Source organism: Papaver somniferum, chromosome 3 (genome assembly GCF_003573695.1).
Source record: "Papaver somniferum cultivar HN1 chromosome 3, ASM357369v1, whole genome shotgun sequence".
In the NCBI taxonomy this organism is placed as follows: Eukaryota; Viridiplantae; Streptophyta; class Magnoliopsida; order Ranunculales; family Papaveraceae; genus Papaver; species Papaver somniferum.
Genome location: NC_039360.1, coordinates 85,036,419 through 85,059,579, shown reverse-complemented (window position 1 = coordinate 85,059,579; position 23,161 = coordinate 85,036,419). Strand labels below are relative to the sequence as shown.

Sequence of the window (23,161 nt, the reverse complement as noted above, 5' to 3'; positions counted from 1 at the left end):
ATACTTACCCAGTCTCCTACAACCTTTTTATATACACACAAGTATGCATACTTTAGGCTCCCAGTTTTGGACTTATACACTAATGTGCGAACACACTATACTTATATCCAAAGATGGTTACAAGATTCTAAACTCTTTATTTCAATCATTGGAACATTCTTCTATAATGACAATAGCCGTTTTCACACAATATTAGCATCAAAGCAATTGTTAAGATATTGAAATAATCATTATCGAAACATTCCAAGTCTTACAGCAAATGATTGTATCACACAAACCATGTAAGATGTTACTCGGAAATTTTCTCATGATATAAGATGAACTTGGTCGAAGAGAAAGCTTACCAACACATATTTCAAGAAATATGTAAGCGAGATATACTCAGCTCGAAATCTCAAATGTGTATAGAGAAAACTATATCGTAACACGACTTATGTTTCAATATAGGAGATAGAGTAGAAATAGACTTTCCAAGTGATAGATGAGTTTAAGTCTCCACATACCTTTTATCGATGAAGTTCCACAAGCTCTCCTTAGTAGTTCTTCGTCTTCAAGTGGTAAACGCCGTGAAGTCTAAGCTCAACTACACAAACTATGTCCTAGTCCGAGACATCTATAAATAGGCTAGAAATCAAGACTTATAGTTTTGATCACTAACATTGAAAAACATGCTTGAGATAGCAACGCATGCGAGTTCGACCGAGCAGTGCTTTTTTTTTTTAATCACATTTGTCTATTGATTGAAAAACAAAAGTCAAGCTTTAACTTTTACAGGAATGAACCAACATGAAATGTAAAACAAGACCTTCAAAAAGAAAAGCTACACAAAATAAAATTCAGATTTTGAAAAAAGAAGTAATCTTGCTTTCATAACTCTGTTTACTTCTGGAAGCTGTCATCCTATATCCACCTTCATGCACAAGCTGAAGAATCCTGCATTTGAATCTGTTAAGATTGGGCTTTACCTCATCAAAAAGTTTTGCATTTCTCTGAAACCAAAGTTCCTTCATGGTAGCACATGCTGCTGTCATCCATATTTGCTTCACAAGAGGGCTTTTATCGTTAGTTGCATTGCAAACATCATCAAATGATCTTGGATTATTGAAACCAAACTCTGCTTTTAACCAATTCCATACTACCACACTGAAAGAACAATCCCAGAGAGTGTGCTGCATACAATCCTGCTCTGCAAAGAAAATGCGACAAACTGAGACCATGTCATAGCCTCTGTTTCTCATTATTAAATCATCCACATATGCTTCTTGCTGCAGTTTCCAGATATTACTGGCAATGCTAGGATGAAGAACATTTTTCCAAATAAATTTTGACCATGGCAATATTGCTTCTCTGTTTCTTAACTTATCCACAACTTCTGAAGTTGAGAACTTACCATTTTTTGCAACACACCACACTCTTTGATCTTCTCCACTGTTAATTGCAGGTAATTGAGAATTAGGAATGACTTGCAGAAGTTCATTTGGAATGACCCATTTTCCTTCCTGCAATAATGACTTGACCTTCATACCGATGTTATTTTTCACATAGTCTATATAACCAAGTACATCAATCAATGGATATTCTCCGAACCAGATGTCAAACCAAATTGAGATTTTAGAGCCATCTCCCACAAACCACCTAACATCATCCTTTAATGCATTCCAAGCCCATTTTAGCCCCTTCCAAACTGTGGATTGCTTCCAATTAGAAGTACAATTTCCATTTCTATCTTGAAATTTAGCAGAGAAGAATAAAGCCCATTCTGCTTTTGAATTTAAGATATTCCGCACCATCTTCATTAATAAGGCTCTATTAATCACTTCTAATCTTTTAATGCCAAGACCTCCTTCTTCATATGGTGTGCACACCCTCTTCCAAGAAACTGTCTTGAATTTTCTAATATCTCCATCACCAGTCCACAAGAAATTTCTAATAATTTTTTCACATACTTTAATCACAACAAAGGGCCATTTGTAGACTAACATATTATATACAGGCACACTACACAAAACATATTTGACAAGCACAAGCCTATCTTGGAAAGAAAGTAGCTTACCTTTCCATGCTGCTAACTTGCTTTGTATATGTTCAACTATGGACCAAACCATTGCAGAAGTAACTTTACCAGGAGCAAGAAAAACTCCCAAGTATTTATCTGGGAATTTAGCCACTTCCATATTTATAAGATCACTTATCATCTGTTTTCTGAGTGAAGTAGCTCCATCCACAAAACATTTTCTTTTGGCCCTATTTATGATTTTCCCTGAGATATCTTGATACTCATCTAAAAGCTTGAATAAATTCATTAGACTTTTCTTGCCACCATTGTTGAAGATAAAGACATCATCTGCAAAGAACATATGAGATGGATGTATGCTTTCTTGCTAACCATTGGTTGCATTTTACCATTCTCCACCAAAGCTGTGATATTTCTACTTAGAACATCCTCCATTAGCACAAACAAAATAGGAAATAAGGGGTCACCTTATCTCAATCCCCTTTCTACTGAAAAGAAACCACAAGGACCACCATTAACCATCACATAAATTCTTGCTGACTTGAAAAGTATAAGCAACCACTCACACCAAGAAGCAGAGAAGCCATATTTCAGTAAAACTTTGATAAGGAAGTCCCAGCTGACTGAATCATAAGCTTGTGAGATATCAAGCTTAATACCAACATTTCCTCCTCTTTTTTTAACTTTCATTTCATTTACTAATTCAGATGCAAGCAAAACTAGTTCATGAATGCTTCTCCCCTTTATATAAGCAACATGCGAAGGTGATATTAGTTTATCCATGAGAACATTCATTCTCTTAGTGATCACTTTTGTAAAAATTTTAAAAACTACATTACTTAACCCAGTTGGTCTGAAGTGATTTGAATATTTTGCTCCTTGTGTTTTTAGCAGCAAGACTAGAAAGCTTGAATTCATTCCCCTAGGTATAAATCTTCTCCTCCAACAAAACTGAACATCTGCCACCAGATCATGTTCTATTATATCCCAACAACTTCTATAGAAGATACCTGAAAAACCATCTGGACCAGGAGCACTCTTTGGATCCATTTCAAATACTACATTCTTTATCTCTTCTGCTTCAGGTATGACATCTAAATTCTTTTGATCTTCATCATTAATAACCTTTGGTATCACTTTCAGTAATTGACCAGCATCATTAGCAGCTTGAAATTCAAATTTCTTCTGATAATGATTCACAAAAAAATTAGCTATTTGAGTTTGGTCTGCCATCATATTTCCTTCATAATCTTCAAGATCACTGATCATATTTCTAGAATTTCTGATCTTTATATTTGTGTGAAAGAAACTAGTATTAGCTGCTCCTTCTTTAATCCACTTGACTCTGGATTTTTATCTCAACAAAGTTTTTTCTTGAACTTCTCTGCTTGCATATTTATTTTGAGCTTTTACCAATTCATTAAGATCTTCATCATCATAAGGATTATCATCAGAATTTTGAGTTGCCAATTTAACTTTAAGTTCATCTTCCTTAATTTTTTTCTTGTACATCACCAAACACCTTCCAATTCCATTCATTTAAAACCCTTTTTAATTTCAATAACTTCTGCAAGAATTTAAAAGCAGGATCCCCCACAACTGGCTCTGCCCAACAATCAGACACTGCTTGTAAGAAGTTAGGATGACTGAGCCACATTTTTTGAAATTTACTTGGAATATTTTTTGGCTTAGGAATGCTAGCACATCCACCTAATAAAGGAGCATGATCAGACACAATTCTCATACCAACTTTATAACCCCAATCTCCATATAGTTGTAACCATTTTTGATTAAAAACCACTCTGTCCAAAGTACATAAAATCCTCTTGCTTCCATGTTGACAATTGGACCATGTATACTGCAAACCAGTTTTAGGGGCTTGAAGAAGTTCACACTAATTTAAACAATCACTAAATTCTAACATTAAATTTCTGATAGGTAATTTTCCACCAACCTTCTCATCTGGAGTTAGAACTGCATTGAAGTCACCTAAGATAATCCATGGTTTATTGAGATGACTTATTAACTTCATTTCAGACCATAAAACCTCCTCTGCACCACCTTAACATGTGCATGAACTCCTGACACCATAACATCACCAATACACACTGTAATTGTTTGACTAGAAACTGAAATTACTTGAGGTTGAGCAATAATTTTGTTCCAGAACAACCATATATTCCCCTTTGTACCTGGACTAGAATTATGAATTACCATTTTTTCCGTTCCAGGAAGATTTAATTTATGACAAAAACAAGCACTACAAACTACTTTAAGTTATGCTACCAAACTAATGAAGGACTAAATTGATTTACAAGTGACCAAAGTTTGTCCTGAGCCCTTAATCTTCTAAGGCCCCTGACATTCCAATAAATGATCTTCATTATCTAGATGAAGGGTTTCTGGTACCCCTTTACCAGGATTTTTTCTAAAATTGTATTTATTGTTGACAGGAATTTGATTGTTTACCTTTGATGTAGAAGGTGAACCTTTAGTAACAGATGTACTTGCTGGAGTTGAAGTGACCATTTCTTTCTCAACTACTTTCACTACAAAAACAGGTCCTATTAGTGAGGTTTTTTTTTGTAAGGGCGTCACAAATAATGACTATTTGTGAGGGTTTTTGACCAACCGTGGGAAATAATAGGTTTAGTCAAAGGAACAATTTTCTTTTGTCAGCTTCGTGTTTCCGACAGTGTAAAAAAAGGCTCCACTTTCAATAAATCGCAGATGAGAGAGAGAAAAAAAGAATAAACCTAGATCTATCTTCTTCTTCGCTCTCCATTACCCTCTCTTCTTTTTTTTTGCTCAGTCACTTACCCTCTCTTCTTTATCTTGCCATGAAATTACACAGAGATCTGAAGAAATATTAAGGTAATACAAATTCATGTTGCCGTTCTTCTTGAAAAAAGCTACAAGTAACAATATGTAGATTCCTGTGGATTTTTAATTCGTTAGGTATTAGGTTTTTTGATTCATCTCCAGATTTTCTTCTTGTAATCTGTTGATATTTCGTGAAATTAAAAGTATTGATTCGATGTCTGTGTAAACTAGTGGTTCGTTTTGCATTCCAGTTTTGTAATTTGTATGATTTGTTTTGAAAATCTAGGGTTTTATTTAGATTGGGGGTTTGGTGAATTTGTGTTTGTATGATATATTTTCATCTATGTTAGGTTTATTTTCCTAATTTTGATTGATTTTTTACTACCGAGAAAGACTAAATTGTTGAGCTAAAGCTTGATTTATGCTTTTTGATTTATGCTAAGAGTAGATGACCTTGTTGTGGCTATGGCCTTTAGGTTGACTGTGTCTTCTGAGCTTTGATAGTGAAGGGATTCCGTGTATATCCTCAGTCCCCAAGTATGGTTTACATGTTCTCATCTTTGTAGCGATTGATGCTGTGATGAAGCTCTGTCTAGTATGAACAAATGAGTGGTAACAGTTCTTGGTAGCAGGTGTAATCAGAAGAGACTACATTGTCGTGGTAAAAAAGTAGGTTGGCTGGAATTGTATGGGCATCCATGGAAGTAAAAGGATTGGCTGGATGCGTAAGCGAGCAAACTGCCCATGATCATGAGTTTTGGCGGGACAGATCAAAAGGTGGTCATGACTACGAAAATTGGCTGGCTGCGATCATGATATTTGACATGGGTAGCGTGGATGTACGACCCTTTGCAGGAAGGAGTGGCGGCCCCGGTACGATCCTTGGCAGGAAGAAGCGGTGTTGAGGAGGCTTCGGCTCTTGGAGAGGATGTTCACACTTAAGAAGACGAACGTTGAAGCTTCGGCTTCGATCCTGGAGCAGCTTCTGGAGAAAATGCTGAAGCGGAGCGGCTGCTGAAGTGCACGTTGAAGCGGAGCCGCTACTGGAGGATGTTGAAGCGGAGAGGCTGCGTCAATCAGTGTGTTGTCAAACTGGACACCCTTCAAGCAAACAGTGGTTAAGAGTCCCCAGTTCCATCTATTGTGTTTTCTAAGAGAGGTAGGGGTTTGAGAACGACTGTTTGGCTGGAAATAGATGTTTTTGGGAACGACTTCTTGGCTGGAAATAGATGTTTTCCTGACACAGCGCGGTTGAGGGATGCAAATATGTCTTGACGTTGCGCCTTGGTAAAATATAAAATCTCTCATAAATGTTCCACCATAGACTGCACAATTTTGTGGGCGAAATCCCCCGAAATCATGCATCTCCTGACGAGAAGAGAGTCTTTGTGAACTTAGGGGGTTGCTGATCTCCTTGCCTCGATTTTGGAGAAGTCGTTCCTGATCTCTACGCGTGATGAAATTGGATTGCTGATTCCCTTCTACTGAGCGTTCAAGAGCAACGCTGGAAGGATGCAAGCTGCTGGCGCTGGAAAGACGCAAGCTGTCAGCGCTGGAAGGATGCAAGTTGTCAGCGCTGGAAGATATGCAAGCTGCTGGCGCTGGAAAGATGAAAGTTGTTAGCGCTGGATAGATGCAAGTTGTTAGCGCTAGATCGGCTTGGAATGGGCACTGGCTTGGCGTGGGCTTGGCGTGGACGCTGGCTTGGCAAGGCACTAACTTGGTATGGCACTGGCTTGGCGTGGCGCGGTAGCAATAAAGTGGGGAAGAATATTCCAAGTATGTACTCCAGCGTTTCTCTTTAAATTTGTTTTCTTGTTTTTCTTGTGTTGGTGCAAACCTTAGCCATAGGTATGCCTTCCATAAATCTGTAGAAATATTGTTCTTCTGAACTGGTGTAAACCCTAGCCGTAGGGATGCCTTTCATAAACTTGTAGAAATAATTCATCATAAACAATTCCTCTTCGAATATCACCGTAGTAGCGTCGGCTACCTCATGAATAGTGACGGGTAATCATTATTATGCAAAGTGGGTACGTACGGGTAGGTGACTGATTCCACGAAAAACCGGGCGCTAGGGTTTTCCTCCTTTTTATTTTTTTTTGTACGTCATACAAAGCGCCTGGTTTATGGTTTGATTTTCTGGATTTTTGGGTTGATAGACAAGTGTTACCTATGAGGGTTTTGGATTATTATTCGGGATGAACTATTTTAGGATGATGTCGTTTTTGGTTATGATTGTAACTAACACAAACATCCCAAGGAAGATATGGAACCGTGAACGTTGCGTGTCGGTAGATGACATGGGATGAAAATAACATGGCTATCGGGTTTATCATTCCCGTGAAAACTTGAAATAGTAAACCATGTATTTTGTCTAGGCAATACTTACTCGGTTTTTTGGATGTGCTTAACGAAAAATGAGTCAGGTGCAAGTCCTAGTTTTGTGGGAAGCACCGCGATTGTGGAAAGTCCCCAGTCGTCCCTGAGTCACTTGATAATCGAGTCGTCGATCCCTGGGCGGATCGTTTGCTTTTAACCTCTGGGAAGTCCCCAGTCGCCCCTTGCGGTGTCATGAATGGTAATCGGGTCGTCTGGTAACTGAGTCGTCGATCCCTGAGCGGATCGTATCAGGCTTTCTGGTAGCTGAGTCGTCGATCCCTGAGCGGATCTTATCGGGCCTTCTGGTAGCTGAGTCGTCGATCCTTGAGCGGATCATATTGGGCCGTCTAGTAGCTGAGTCGTCGATCCCTGAGCGGGTCGTTTGCCTCTACCGTCCTGACGTCTGGGTCGAAGTATGAGATCGAGGATTGAAAATTGATATTGTAACCGAAAGATCAATCTCCCACTGTGGTCGCCAATTTTTTGAGGGTGAAAACGATTTCTGTTGATTTTGGTAATTTCGGGTGTGTGGGTGAGAAACGAGTTTAAACCCTAAACAATGTACTGCAAGGGAGTACTTTAGATTCGAGAGATCAATCTGTACAAATCCGGCCTAAACCAAGAAATGGCCGTTCCAGACTTGCATCGGTCACAAAGTGAAGGAGAAGGGTTGGTTTTGGGGAGGGAAGCGAAGAGAGTGTTGAAACCAGAATAGTTGATTCTGGAAGAGTAGTTGTTTCACGACTTGTATCAGAAAGTGGGAAGCTAACAGATGGAAAGATAGCAAATATTTTCTGAGTGTTGTATGCTCCTTACCTGAACTTTTTGTTTGGTGGAAATAGGTAATACCTATTTATACAAGTCGAAGTGAAACTTACTCTGGTCTCATTAAGAAATGGAAAACGGGTGAGTAAATGGGAGGAGGTGGTAACCGATAACGCCTGAAATTGATGTTCCATAAAAGAAAGTGTTTCACCATTACTCCCTGTATTTACTAACCGCCTCATCCTTATGACACTTTCTTATAACGGGCGTAGTGTAAGCCCCACGTTGTAAACCGCCAAACCAATACCCAATGATCATCCCCCAGTTTGTGATATGCGTTGATGTCTCGAGCGTTTTCGTGGAAAACATGTAGCATGTTGTTTTCGTCTGGTAAGTCGAGCTTGGGAGACTTGCCGGCTCGGTGAACTTCGACGGTCGAGATTTTGCATCTTAAGAGGAAAGGTAGCCGTTGATTATTGCAACCCTTCGTTTGGTAGCCAGTGGCATGAAAACATGCTCGGTATGGATTTAATATGGCCTGGTTTAGGCGCGGCCAAAAGTTAGGGTTTTGGATTTGTTTAGGCGCGATCAAACTAGGGCCAAAAGTTTCCATGCGTTAACTGGTAAACTTGGACGGCTATGATCTTTATCTTAGATGAAAAGGTGGTCATTGATCGTTGCAGGCCTTCGTTTTGGAATCCGCATAGGGAAGGCCGGTTTGACGTGGCCAAAACTAGGGTTTGGGGCCAAAGGTTACCTGCGTTGTTTGGAAATTTTTGGACGACTAGGATTTGCATCTAGGATTGAAGGGTGGCCGTTTATCATCGCAAGCCTTCGTTTTGGTAGCCGGATAGGGAAGGCTGGCATGTTATGGCGCGGCAAGGTGGTTGGCATGCCATTGGCACATGTGGCATGACATGCCTTGGCGCGGTTTGGTGTGGCCTAAACTAGGGTTTTGGGCCAAAGGTTACCATGCATTGTCTGGCGACCTTGGACGACAAGGATTTGCATCTAGGATTGAAGGGTGGCCGTTGATCTCCGCACGCCTTCGTTTTGGTATCCGCATAGGGAAGGCCGGCATGGTAGGGCTAAGGAAAATGGCGCGGACGGCTTGGCATAGTGGGGCCAAGGGTTTGGACGGATTGGCATGGTAGGGCCAAGGCAGAATGGTGCGAACAACTTGGCATAGTGGGGCCAAGGCAGAATGGTGCAGACGACTTGGCATAGTGGGGCCAAGGCAGAATGGTGCGGGCGGCTTGGCATAATGGGGCAAAGGCAGAATGGTACGGACGACTTGGCATAGTGGGGCCAAGGCATAATGGTGCGTATGAGTTGGCATAGTGGGGACAAGGCAGAATGGTAAAGACGGCTTGGCATAGTGGGGCCAAGGCAGAATAGTGCAGATGGCTTGGGATAGCGGGGCCAAAGTAGAATGGTGCGGATGGCTTGGCATAGTGGGGCCAAGGGTTTGGACGGATTGGCATGGTAGGGCCAAGGGTTTGTCATGCCATTGGCGCATGGTGCGTCCAGCATGGCTAGGGCCAAGGGTTTGGCATGCCATTGGCGCATGGTGCGGCCAGCATGGCTAGGGCCAAGGGTTTGGCATGCCATTGGTGCATGGTGCGGCCAGCATGGATAGGGCCAAGGCAAGGTGCGGTTGGCTTGGCATGGTGGGGCCAAGGGTTTGAATGGCTTGGCATGGTAGGGCCAAGGGTTTGGCATGCCATTGGCGCATGGTGCGGCCAGCATGGCTAGGGCCAAGGGTTTGGCATGCCATTGGCGCATGGTGCGGCCAGCATGGCTGGCATGCCTTGGCGCGGTAAACGTGGATGGCATGGTTTTCCATTGGCACAATGGTGCGACTGGCATGGTTGGCATGCCTTGGCGCGAAGATGTGGCTGTCATGGTTTTCCATTGGCACATTGGTGCGACTGGCATGATTGGCATGCCTTGGCGGAGAGACGTGGCTGGCATGGTTTGCCATTGGCACAGTGGTGCGGCTGACATGGTTGGCATGCCTTGGCGCGGTGATGTGGCTAGCATGGTATGCCATTGGCACAGCGGTGCGGCTGGCATGGTTGGCATGCCTTGGCGCGGAAACGTGGCTGGCACGGTTTTCCATTGGCACAGTGGCATGAGAATTAGGGTTTAGTATGTACGAAGATGGTGTCGGTCAATACTAATGGTTTTTCCGTGGAACATGACACGTGTATAAAAAAAGGTACCCTGGTAATTCTTACGTAGGCATGCTGATTGATTCAATAAATGCACTAGTGGTCATAGTGACGTCATGTCAGATGTATGGTGTAGATGGTGGAATTCGACAAGGGTAAAATTGTAAAACCCCAACTATGCATACTCTGGACCCGGCAATCGGATGAGTATTGATATTCATGTCTCGCATGAAAGCTCATACCATAAAACCTCTGACTGAGAAGGTTGTCTCTCAGAGTATATGTAGATGTGTAGTCTCCTAGCTGAGGCCACATCACATCTCGTGAATACTGAGCAATTTCAGTAATTATTTATGCTCCGGATCCGGCAATTGGATGAGTATTATGACTCATGTCTCTCAATAAAGCATGAAAGCTCATGCCATAAAACCTATGACTGAGAAGGCTGTCTCTCAGAGTATCTGTAGATGTGTAGTCTTCCAGCTGAAACCACGTCACATCTCATGAATAAGGAGCAATTTCAGTAATTATTTCTATATAGAATCGAAAGATTGGACGGCTCCTAGACAACATGCCTGCTAGTATAGAGCGACAACGTCTTCAGGATGCAACCAGGTTTTCCCTGACTATATAGGAGAAATATGATACTCCAGCAATTTCATATTGCTTAACTCTCAGATAATTAATGCTCCTAGATAGAAAGCCCTGCTAGTATAGATCCATCAGTTAATTATCTCTAATCGCCTGAATATCCAGCAATATTCTACGATTCTTCGTTATATTTCGTTACTTCAATTCGTGGTTCTTCCCAGCAGAATTTCACGGGTTAGTGATAAATATTCAACGAAACAGGCATCTGAGCATCGAATAAGCCCTAACTAAAATGACGCAAGTGTACTTAACAATAATGCACAAACCAATATTTGAATGCGCAAACGAGCATTTCAAAAATACGAATGAACGATGAACCTATGCAAAATAGGAAGGAAAAATAATAATAAAAAAATATTAGCAAAGGCGCTAGGGGACTGGGCTTACCAGCCGGAGAGTCATGCCGTGACCAATCCCGTGCCCAATTTTATATTTTATTATTTTTCCCTGATCTCATGAAAATTCTCTCGTTCGAGCAAATCTCCTTCGTTTCAAGGAAATTCTCTAATCTCATGATATTTTGTCAAGGAAAATAATAAAATTAGGGAAAGGTGTCGCGGGTCTGAGCACCAGCCGGCCGACCATGCTCCAGCCGTGGCCGGTCCCACATCTCACGTCTCCATTATTTTATTGTTTCTCTCAATCCATGAAAATTCCTTGATTTCATGAATTTTCCCTAAAACCATGAAAATTTCCCGATCTTATGAATTTTCCCTAAACCCATGAAAATATTATAAAATTAAGAAAATCTGTGAGACCGGGCTCTAGCCGGCCGGCCATGCTCTAGCCGGTCCCACACGCTTCTTATTTTATTGTTGTTATTTGTTTTGTTTTCCAAATTCCATGAAAACTCCCTGACTTCAACAAAATACCTTGGTTTCAACAAATCTCTTTGATTTTATGAAGATTCCCTAAAATCATGAAAAAATTACATAAAATTGGGAAGTGTACTGGGACCGTGCCCCTTGGCCGGCCGACCATGCCTTGGCCATTGTCGGTCCCACACTCCATCATTCCCTATTTTATTATTATTTCATTTCCCTCATCTCATGGAAGTTCCCTAATTTCATAAAAACCTCCAGTTTCATGGGATTTCCCTCAATTCAGAGAAAATACATAAAATTACATAAAACTGGGAAAATATTGTGGGACCGCTTGCTAGCCGGCCGGCCGTGTCCTAGCCCTGGCCGGTCCCACACCTTGCAATTCCCTGTTTTATTTATTATTTTTCATCATCTCATGTATTTTTCCTAGTTTCAGCAAAATCCCGGATTCTGCATATTTTCTCAAAATGTTGCTCAAACGAGCACCGGAAAATATCAAAACTCTCAGGACTGAGACACGAACAACATGGTGACACGGGCGCATCCCCTTGACCGACCAAGGGTGGCCCTGAGGCTTGCAAATGGCTGGTCCCACATGTTTTTACTATTTTTAACCTAATTTGCTTAATTGCTCATATTAGGTTCAAACTCTTTCCGAACAATCGAGAGTTTGCTAAAACAACCATCTATTGGTCCCATGGCTACCAAGAGCCGGTCCCATGACCTCTTGGCCGGTCCCTCATCTTTTCACGGCTAGGTTTTATTATTATTTTTCGCTCACACGAGCATTATTTTAATAAGTGATTAAACCATCATTTAATCATTCTTTCACCAACTGGTCCTCAAGAGACTTTGGTATTTTGCTCATTCGAGCATCTGGGCGTTACATGGTGAACTCATCATCCCATGTAGCCGGTCCCTGTGTCACTCTGCGGTTGATTTGCAATAAATCATCATTTTAGTAAAATTACGGTTTTGAATTCAGAGCACCGTTAAAACATGATTCTTAGCAGATTCAAATACTCTGATAATTTTATGTTAATTCCATGATCAACATTTTTATTGATTTTACTCGACCCAGCAGTCAGTATCTTAAATTAATATCTTATTTGGTCCTGCTACCAACAATTCATCAAATGAGCGGCATTTGCTCAAACCGGCAATATTTGCTCGAATTGGCAATATTTGCTCGAACCAGCAATATTTGCTCAGATTCAAGAATATTGGTTCAAATATCAATATTCAATAACTCAGCAACACTACTTGCTCGTCTTAGGTAGTCAACATAATAATACCTCGTCTCAGCAGACATATTTAATTCACGAGTCTCAGAACATTTGCAAATCATGTTCAACTCAGTAATACATGGACTCATCGTCCCATAAAGTCAGCAACTGACTCCACAACCACGAGATACCAATCGTGTCACATGGGGGGATATTAACTAGGGTTTTGGTCTGGCGGTCTACGGCACGTGTGTTCACCCACGACGAGAATGTGAGCAAGTCGTGCAATCAGTTGGAAGAGTCAGCAAAGTAGTGGGTGGAAAATTAACCAAGTCTCCGCACGATGAACAACTGGTTTTAACACGATTTCCCACTTCCCCACTCTCTGACTCCAGTAACTGTCACACTTCATGGGATCATGGTGTTTTCAACTCCGGCATTATAAAATATCTTTGAATACTAATTGAAAGGACAAGATTCGAATAACCGAACATTCGTCTAAACAAGCAATTTCTCGGCAAGTTCATACAGACAATCTTCGTCTACACGAACTCATCGTCTGAGTAATCACTTTAAATTGAGTAAAATTGAATCATTCAGAGCGTTCTTACGCTGAATTCACAACACACCTACAATATCAGATCACCATTGATCTCACACATTTCTCATCTTCCCTCATACAGATCAACCCATCCTCTCTTGTGACTGAATTGACTCTGGAACGACCATTGTTCTTGGTTTACGCCAGGGTCTTACAGATTGGTCTCTCGAACTTAAATCACTCCCTTCTTGCAGTGCATCTGTGTGAGGTTCAACATTTCGATCGGTTCAAGGAGTCTCCACACGGTCGACTCTTCAATTCCGTAAAAAGCAGCAAATCGTTTTTCCCCATCTACAGATTGGCGACCATATTGGGAGGTTAATATCTCGGTTGCAATCTCACAGTTTCACAAGATGGATGGTCTTAGGTCTGGGTTAGTTACAGGTTCCAACACAAACGACGCTAGCACTAGCAACAACAACAATGAGGATATCCCGGAAACGATTCCGGCCTCTAACACTGGCGATGATGATGTTACTCCTCCTCCTCACGCTAACACGAAAGGTCATCCTCTGTTCGGCCGACACCCTGAGGAAGTCAGAGAAAACCCACCACCTACCATTACTGATCTCATCAAAGTGCAAGAGACTCTTGCAAAGAATCAAACCAATATGGCTACTACACAGAAAGAGCTGTTTAATTATCTGAAGACTCTCACTGACAAGATGTCAGAGAGAACTCAAGAAAAAGTAAAGGAAAAGGAGAAATCCTCAAATGATGATCTTGAGGTGGTTCCAATTCATACGGTGGATGACGATGAAGTCCGCAAATTCGCAGACGAGCCATCATCAAAGGAATCATCAAATTTCATTACTCGGGAAGATTTGTAGCGCCTTTTGGAGAATCGTGGAAAGGATAAGACATCACATTTCCATCGTCACCAGCCTCCATATCCTGCTGCTACGCAAAGGATCCCTCTTCCAAAAGGTTACACTTCTCCGACTTTCACTCTGTATGATGGAAATGACAATGCTCGAGAACATGTCTCTCGCTTCCTGGAAGCCTTGGGAGAACATGAACACAACCATGTCGTTCTCCTCAAGGAGTTTTCAAAATCTTTGAAAGGCAGGGCATACACCTGGTACAACAACATCGCACCAGGGAATATCAACATTTGGGGAGAAATGATTAACGCCTTCTACAGGAAGTACTTCTTTGTGTCAGAACAAGTCACTCTCTCTGATCTTGGGAGAATGTTTCAGAGGGTTAGTAGAAATCCCAATGATTACGTGAAAATATTCAGATTCCAGGCCCTGGACTGCCATGATCCAAATGTCACGGAGCAGCAGCTGGTAGATTTATGCATCAATGGCATGATCCCGGTTTACAGAGATTTACTAGAAATTCTTCGTTTTCAGACTTTCTCAGAGCTTCACGAAGCTGCGAAGAGATCGGCGACTACTACACCTGCTCTGTTGGAAAGAGAAAAATCTACAAAGATTGAAGAATCACGAGACACTCGAGGAATCAGACGTTTGATCAACAAGCAGTACAACCTGCAGCCCTCCACAAACGCTGTTGCAGAAGGGAGCAAACGTAAGGACGAACCTCCAAGTATGCATATCTCAGCTCCTCCAAAGACACAAAAGAAGAACAAACCAGAGGCACGGCCCCTGGCCAACGTACAGAGGCACCTGACTTTCCTCTCCCCATTGGAGAAGTGCTCGAACTACTGGATGCCTGGATCCAAGATGGTGCAATCAAATTGCCATATGTCAGAAGAGAACCAACTGAGGAGGACATGGAAAATCCTCGTTACTGTCGCTTCCACAGGTTCGTCAATCACCCCGCAAGTAGCTGCAAAGTTTTGAAACACATATTCAGGGAAAAGGTTGAGTCAGGAGGATTTAATCTGGGGACTGAAGGAGTACACAGAGATACCCTCCCAATCAGAACTTTCTCCATCTCTGAAGAACCAGTCAAGGAAGCAGTCCAGTCATTGATAGAGCATGTCTGCGAATTACTATATCTGTCAAAGGCGCAAAGGGGAGACATGTTCACAGCTTTGAACTGCATAGTATCTGGAAAACTGATAGACACATTTTTGTGTCTAAGTTGTCCTCAATTTTCTATATTGTTGGTGTTTCTTCCTTATTATGGTGTTCTATGTGTTTGTAGGTATTTTTGAAAAATAAACATTTTTTGGAAAATTCGGCTCGAAAAGTTGGTCTTAGGCACCCGGAAGACACGTGTTATTCGGACTCTCACTGCTGGTTAGGGCACCTCAATTACTAAGGGGCACCTTTTTTTAACTACTTAACACCCATTGCTATTCTCACCCCAGTTTGGTTAGGGTTCACCTCATCTTCTTCGTTTGAAAATGAAAAAGGGAAGGAAAAATAAGAACAGAGCTGTGTGATTTGCAGGGCATGTTTGGACGTGATTTATGGTGACTCTTTCATGGAGTTCGATTAATATGGGCCTGTTATAACTGACCAAAGGAGTCATGATCTTTAGAATCAAAAAAATCAAGCTATATTTGGACACACGAAGAAACAGGGGAGTTTATTCTCGGAAGAGGCTATCACGGGATTGCACAAGATTTAGACGTGTTTGGAGTGTGCTAAACTGGAGAAGAAACGTGTAGAAGACAAATAAGGAAATTTGACAGCAACATCGCGTGAAAGAATAAGAAAAGGAATTTATTTCCCGTGAAAATCCGAGAAGTTATGGCGGCATATGTTGAAGTTAATGTGAATATTTCTTCGCCTGTCGAATATAAAAAGGCCTTTGGGTGCATAGAGAGGGGGATGGAGAGTGAGGAGAGAATAGGGAGAAGTTCAGAGCATCACAGAGTCAGGACGATCACTTGCAGGAAAATTCTTTTCTGCTGGTGCATGAAGAACATAAGACGCAAGAGAACAGTCGTTCATCAACAATGACAACGACAAACACTTGTGGGTCGTATAGCTACAGTGACAATGACAGTTTTCGTTTATCGTTCTCTATAACAGCTGGTTTGTAACAAACATAAGTGTTACAAACCCGGTTTTATTAATTTTTCTCCCATTTCATCATTTGTAAACCATCTTTGAGCAATGAAATCAACTGTTGAGCGTGTTTCCAACATGATGATGAACTAAACCCATCACCGGGACAACGGAGGAAGCCAAATTTCACGAATACGTTAATTATACTAATTCTTTTTATGACTAATTGCACAATTATTTAATTGAATTATGATTATCATTGAATAGTTGTCATTTCAATTGATGGGTTATGCTTGCTTAAATGTTTTGATATCCCATACTTTAGATTTACAACCATTACTTTCGAAATCTACTCTAGGCAATGAAATTAGAGTCAATGAAACTTTATGTTATGAGCTATTATTGTTTAGAATTGGTATTTGAACTGCATGAAATTGAAGTTTGGTGGAATCCCGAGTCCCGGTCATCTCTTCATCCTGTGACAATATTTGTATATATATTTTCTTAATTTTTAGTATTCTCTTTTATTAAAACTTAAAATCAATCCAACAAAGTCCGAGTGAACGATAATCCTTCTTACCACTATATAAAAATTCGATCAACTTTTGGCGCCGCTGCCGGGGATTTGTTTATAGATTTGTTTTTAGGTTTTATTTTATTTGTTCTTTTTTACGAGTCTTGGTATTTTTGTTTGCTTTCAGATTTGGAGCTAAGCTAAAGAAAAAGAGAAAGTGCTAAAAAGAAAGGCAAAGCCCAAAAAGGAAAGAAAAGAGAAATCCAGAAGGAGTGAAGAAGAAGATTTTGTAAATAATTTTATTTTATTTTTTTAGAAACTGTAATTAAGGTTTTTATTTTTGTAATCTTTTATTTTTGGACATTTGTTTTCCGGACATTGAACATTGGACTTTATTTTTAAAACCCTAAGGAAGGGTTGGTTTAAATATAAACTGGACTGGGAAGGACGGCGATTACGATATCGTCTCGGCCCCTCGGGTTCGTACACTGACATCGGAGTCGGTGGCCCGAGTCGACTTCAACGGTTCATCCCCCGTATGGAACGGGAGGTAAGAATTCTAAACACCCGCGAATCCCATGTCAGCGGGTTTACTGGATGATTTTGTATGCATATATGTTGAGGACCTGAAATCGGATTTAATTTTCTAGTAAAGGGCAAGGCCTGGCCAAATCCAGATAAGGACTTGGATTTCATCACCGTTTCCTTCTTTCCCGACTTAGGAACACGTAACCTATGCGAACCTAAGCCTTAAAATTTGGACTAGAACGAGACCGATAGGGTAACGAGCTTAATAGGAAAGTCGTTCGAAAAATATTGGTTGCCTTATTGAGCATACTTCGAAGTTCATGATGATTTCTATAAATTGAATGCGCCGCCTTGTAATGCTGGTGAGGCCTTGGGTATCAAAGCTCCACTGAGCTTCCCCCGTCTCTATTCAATTTACTTAAAATTGGATTGATTCCAGAGAGGTTTGCTCAGATTGTAACGAATTTATTTTCGAAAGAATGAAAGATGGTCTAGAAACAATCTAAGGGAGCCATCATGCTTTTTGTTTTCTAGATAAAATAGGCTTGTTGTGGTCGAGTTAGCCTTCTTTGTGCTTGTTTAGAATTTCCTTGCAGTTAGGATGTCGAACTGGTATAGCCAATACAATGATTATTCTACTGAGCAACATGAACATTATTCTTTTTATGACCATAGTGTGAATAGTGGTTGGGAACCCCAAACTTTTGAAGGTTATGGGTCATACCATGGTGAGCCCAATTACTATCCACATGCCTACCGGTCATACGAGCGAGATTCTTATAATTCCTCTCCTCTAGATGAAGCACGTAAGATACTTGAGTCAACGCGTAAGTTACTTGATTCGACACATAAGTTAGCGGATATATATGACTTAGTTATGGAGGAAAGAACGATAAAAATGAGTGAAACTTCTTTAGAAGATAACCCCAGGAAGTTAGTTGAGTCAACATGTAAGTTAACTGAGTCAACACGTGAGTTTGCTGAGTCAACACGAAGACTTGAATTAGAGACGGAAGAAAGAACTGCTCGAATTACTCGTGATTGCCAATACATTCTTTCCTATATCACCCGTGAAAATAAGGATAATTTTTATAATCAAGAGGACGGGGTTAGAATTGGTAACACTATTTGTTTAGATGAGGTTCGATCTTTTTCATATTATTATAATGATGATAATGATGAGGATAATGTTGATGAAGAATCATACATATGTAGGCATAGCGATCAGGAAATGGTTACTCCAGTTGAGCTTCATAATGATAGTATTATTTCTGGTCCAAATCACGATAACTTTAATGATTATTCACTTATTCAAAAGGATGTGGATTTGAATAGAGATACCACCGTTTTAGACGATGTAGTTCATGATCCTTTAGCCTGCAGTGTGTTAGATAACCCATTATTTGATGCGCCTATCAGTGAATCGGAGGAAGTAACTGTGATTAACACCTTAGTTAATGAGCCTTTACTAGAAATGTTCGCTGATAATCCTTTATATGATTGTGATGATGGTTTAGAGGAAAGAGTTTACCCTGAGAATAACGTTTTAGAGTCTAGCGATTTAGAAACACTAATCTTAGAAGACCATAAACTCATAGAGATGAGCGAGGATGAACCAGACTCAGAAGAATCAATTGACCATTTTCAGGAACCTGATGACCTAGAAATTAGGGAACTTTTGACTAGTCTCTCTAGAGACACTAAAAACTCTAAGTTTGGGGGTGATTATCATTCTGCTTGTGCTTTAACTCTTAGAAAGTTCCCTCGTGTAGGACTTGACATTTGTGCCTCAACCATCTTGCAAGATTATCTTCATACACATTTTCCCGAATCTAATGATGTCCAGAGAGAAGCTCAGTTGTTAGAAACCCGTCCTATGGTTGATGTGGTTAACCCATGCTATGATACCAAGATTGACTTTGTATTCCCACCAAAAACTTTTCTTCCAATTGTGGGAACATTTGATTTTAAGATGTGTCGGTTATTAAGTTTTGAGACTAAACCTAATTACTTTGGGAGAATAGGGTCGACACATTTTCTTAAGGAAGACCACCTCTTTCATTGTGGTCAGCTGTGTGAGTCAAATCGGATTGACTTAGAGGATCCTCAGTTATTCAGGTTATTGTTATGCGCTTCTAAGTTCTTAGTTGAGTATTTCCAGACTCTTCAACCTGATCTTCAAAATGTCTTTGAGGAAATACAACCGTTGAAAGCTTTTTATTTAGACCCTTTTAAAGAGCCTGAGCCTGAACCACAACTAGATGTAGTTGTCTTAAACAAAGGTATGTTCGTATCTTCTTGGTCTGTTGCAGTTTCCTCTTCTTGTGGATAACACTTTTTGATCCAGATGACCCACAATTATTCTGACTACTGCTTTATGATTCTACGAGGTGACTAGTTCATTCCAAGTCTGGCTGAAGACTTTAAACTTAGCAATTCTTGGGAGGTAACCTAATCTCATGCAACACGGTAATATCTTTCCTTAACTCTTTTGCTTCATATGGTAACAATTTCTCCTTGTTCATGCTTTTAATTTTATCTTTAGAACATTGAGGACAATGTTAGGTTAAAGTTTGGGGGTATGGGAGAAAATTTTTAGTTGCAATATAAATAAATAAACTCCAGAGCCTAGAAATTTATGCTTATTAAGGTTGGCACTAACCAATATAAGTGGATGGGAACATCTTGTTTGTAGGAGTTGAGGAACCAATCTGATTAGATGGAAACATCTAAAGAGTCTATTCATAAAAGCACAGAGCTCAGGTGTTAGAATTAAAAAAAACATGGTAGTTTCGCCATATCTCGTTGAATCCTAATCCTTCTGTTTTTATTTTTTAAGTGATTTGGTGGGGCACATGATTCAAATTGTTACCATTGCTAGGGTAAAATAGAGTGATGTATACCAAAAATAATAAAAAAATAAAAAATAATTGAGACCTGACCATCAGACCAACCGGAATAAATTCAATAAAGTCGACCACTGGTGCCCTTGTATATGCCAGTTGTGTTGACCTAGAGTTAGGTTTATCGACCACTGGTCCCCTTGTATATGCTAGTGTGTTGATATTAGTCAGACCGGTATCTCAGTCCATTAGAATAGGTTCATCTTGGCAGAGGCCTTCAGACAGATATGGGAAACACCGTTCACTTTAAACCATCTATTTTTTTCTCTTTAACCATCTTTTAATCTTTCCATGTGATTGGTTGACTCCGATTATGATGTCCAGAAACTATCTGAGTAGAGCTCTGTCACTTATATATGAATTTAGTATGCTGAGTGCAAACTCGTGTACAGAAATTGGAATTTCGCATCAGGGTACTTCCTCCTGTAGTCATTGAGAGTATGCCAACCAAGGAGATTCTTTAGTGCCTTCCAAGGTTCTGCGTAGATAGGTAGGGTCTAGAGTAAAGGTTTTGTGGGTATACCTCTAGTAAACCCTCCCGAGATTAACTCGGTCACTAGGGCCACCTAGTGAGTTAGGATTTTATTTTTCTAGATTATATTTGCTCGAGGACTAGCAAATAATAAGTTTGGGGGTATTTGATAGACACATTTTTGTGTCTAAGTTGTCCTCAATTTTCTATATTGTTGGTGCTCAATTTCATCCTTATTATGGTGTTTTATGTGTTTGTAGGTATTTTTGAAAAATAAACATTTTTTGGAAAATTCGGTTCGAAAAGTTGGTCTTATGCACCCGGAAGACACGTGTTATTCGGACTCTCACTGCTGGTTAAGGGGAACCTCAATTACTAAGGGGTACATTCTTTACTACTTAGCACCCATTGCTATTCTCACCCCAGTTTGGTTAGGGGGCACCTCACCTTCTTCGTTTGAAAATGAAAAAGGGCGGTAAAAATAAGAACAGAGCTGTGTGATTTGCAGGGCATGTTTGGACGTGATTTTTGGTAACTCTTTCATGGAGTTCGATTAATATGGGCCTGTTATAACTGACCAAAGGAGTCATGATCTTTAGAATCAACAGAATCAATCTATATTTGGACACACGACGAAACAGGGGAGTTTATTCTCGGAAGAGGCTATCACGGGATTGAACAAGATTTAGACGTGTTTGGAGTGTGCTAAACTGGAGAAGAAACGTGTAGAAGACAAATAAGGATATTTGACAGCAACAACATCGCGTGAAAGAATAAGAAAAGGAATTTATTTCGTTTATCGATCTCTGTAACAGCTGGTTTGTAACAAACATAAGTGTTACAAACCCGGGTTTATTAATTTTTCTCCCATTTCATCATTTGTAAACCATCTTTGAGCAATGAAATCAACTCTTGAGCGTGTTTCCAACATGATGATGAACTAAACCCATCACCGGGACAACGGAGGAAGCCAAATTTCACGAATACGGTAATTATATTAATTCTTTTTATGACTAATTGCACAATTATTTAATTGAATTATGATTATCATTGAATAGTTGTCATTTCAATTGATGGGTTATGCTTGCTTAAATGTTTTGATATCCCATACTTTAGATTTACAACCATTACTTTCGAAATCTACTCTAGGAAATGAAATTAGAGTCAATGAAACTTTATGTTATGAGCTATTATTGTTTAGAATTGGTATTTTAACTGCATGAAATTGAAGTTTGGTGGAATCCCGAGTCCCGATCATCTCCTCATCCTGTGACAACATTTGTATATATATTTTCTTAATTTTTAGTATTCTCTTTTATTAAAACTTAAAATCAATCCAACAAAGTCCGAGTGAACGATAATCCTTCTTACCATTATATAAAAATTCGATCAAAAACGCCTGCTGATTTCAGAAGTACCTCCTGAACCTTCAGCCACTGACAAAGAAATGTATGACTGGGGACTTCTCACCAAAGTTCATACTAAAGGAAACAAATTCGATAGAGCATTTTTTGATGTCGGCACTGCCATCAACATCATTCCTTTGAAAACTCTCAGAGCCGCTGGCATTACCCGACAAGAGGCTACTCGTGATTCCATGGCAATCAGAGATCACGAAGGGGTTTCCAGAGATGCGTATGGCTATATCATCCTCAAAGTCAAAGAAAATTTGGTCTGCACTGAGACCAAGTTTTACATAATCCGAGAAGACCCAGGATATGACATGATCCTTGGACGAGTTTGGATTCACGATGGAAAGAGGTCTCTAACGCCTTCAACACGTCCTGCTGTTGAAGCGGGATCTGAATCAGAAAAAATGGAGGACACTTCCCCGTTCGAGCATCTGGAGCAAGTTAAATCCTTGACAAAACTCACACAGAAACCTGGAGAGAGTGCCCATTCTTTCGTCAAGAGGTTCCGTACTCAGGCAAGTCTTATTCCTCTTCATGCGCCAATAATACCAATGTTGAAATATACTACTCTGGTCCGGGGAATTCTCCCTACTAACAACTTAGCGATTACCAAAAGCTATGAATGGATAGTCTCTCAGCAATATACACCAAATGGTTACGCTCAGAGCCTCTCCAAATTGATCATTCTATCAAGAGATTTATTGCTGAAGATATGGCTAAGCATGACCGACAGTATGCTGAATACTCCCCTCTGCGTGAGTGTCCATATGTACCACAACCATGAAATCAGCAGAAAATATTCAAGGCGTGAACTACTAAACCGAACAAATTCGAGGAAAGAGATTTGGTTCTCAAGGCAACTAAACGTGAGCTCTATTCTGTAAGGAGCTCCAATTGGGAAGGACCATTTATGGTTGCTAAATCCATAACCGGAGGATACTA

The 23,161-nt window shown here is 40.4% G+C and overlaps 1 protein-coding gene across 1 annotated transcript; it reads right to left on the bottom strand.

Annotated features, from left to right (window-relative positions):
* Positions 1 to 2,482: 2,482 nt before the first annotated feature.
* LOC113359694 lies at positions 2,483 to 3,283 on the bottom strand. The gene has a single exon (XM_026603286.1). The coding sequence runs from the start codon at positions 3,281 to 3,283 to the stop codon at positions 2,483 to 2,485; it is 801 nt and encodes a 266-aa protein (XP_026459071.1).
* Positions 3,284 to 23,161: the final 19,878 nt, after the last annotated feature.

Bases quoted from the DNA above. Each gene is read 5' to 3' on its own strand.
- LOC113359694 (XM_026603286.1), bottom strand. From the start codon at position 3,283: ATGATCAGTGATCTTGAAGATTATGAAGGAAATATGATGGCAGACCAA.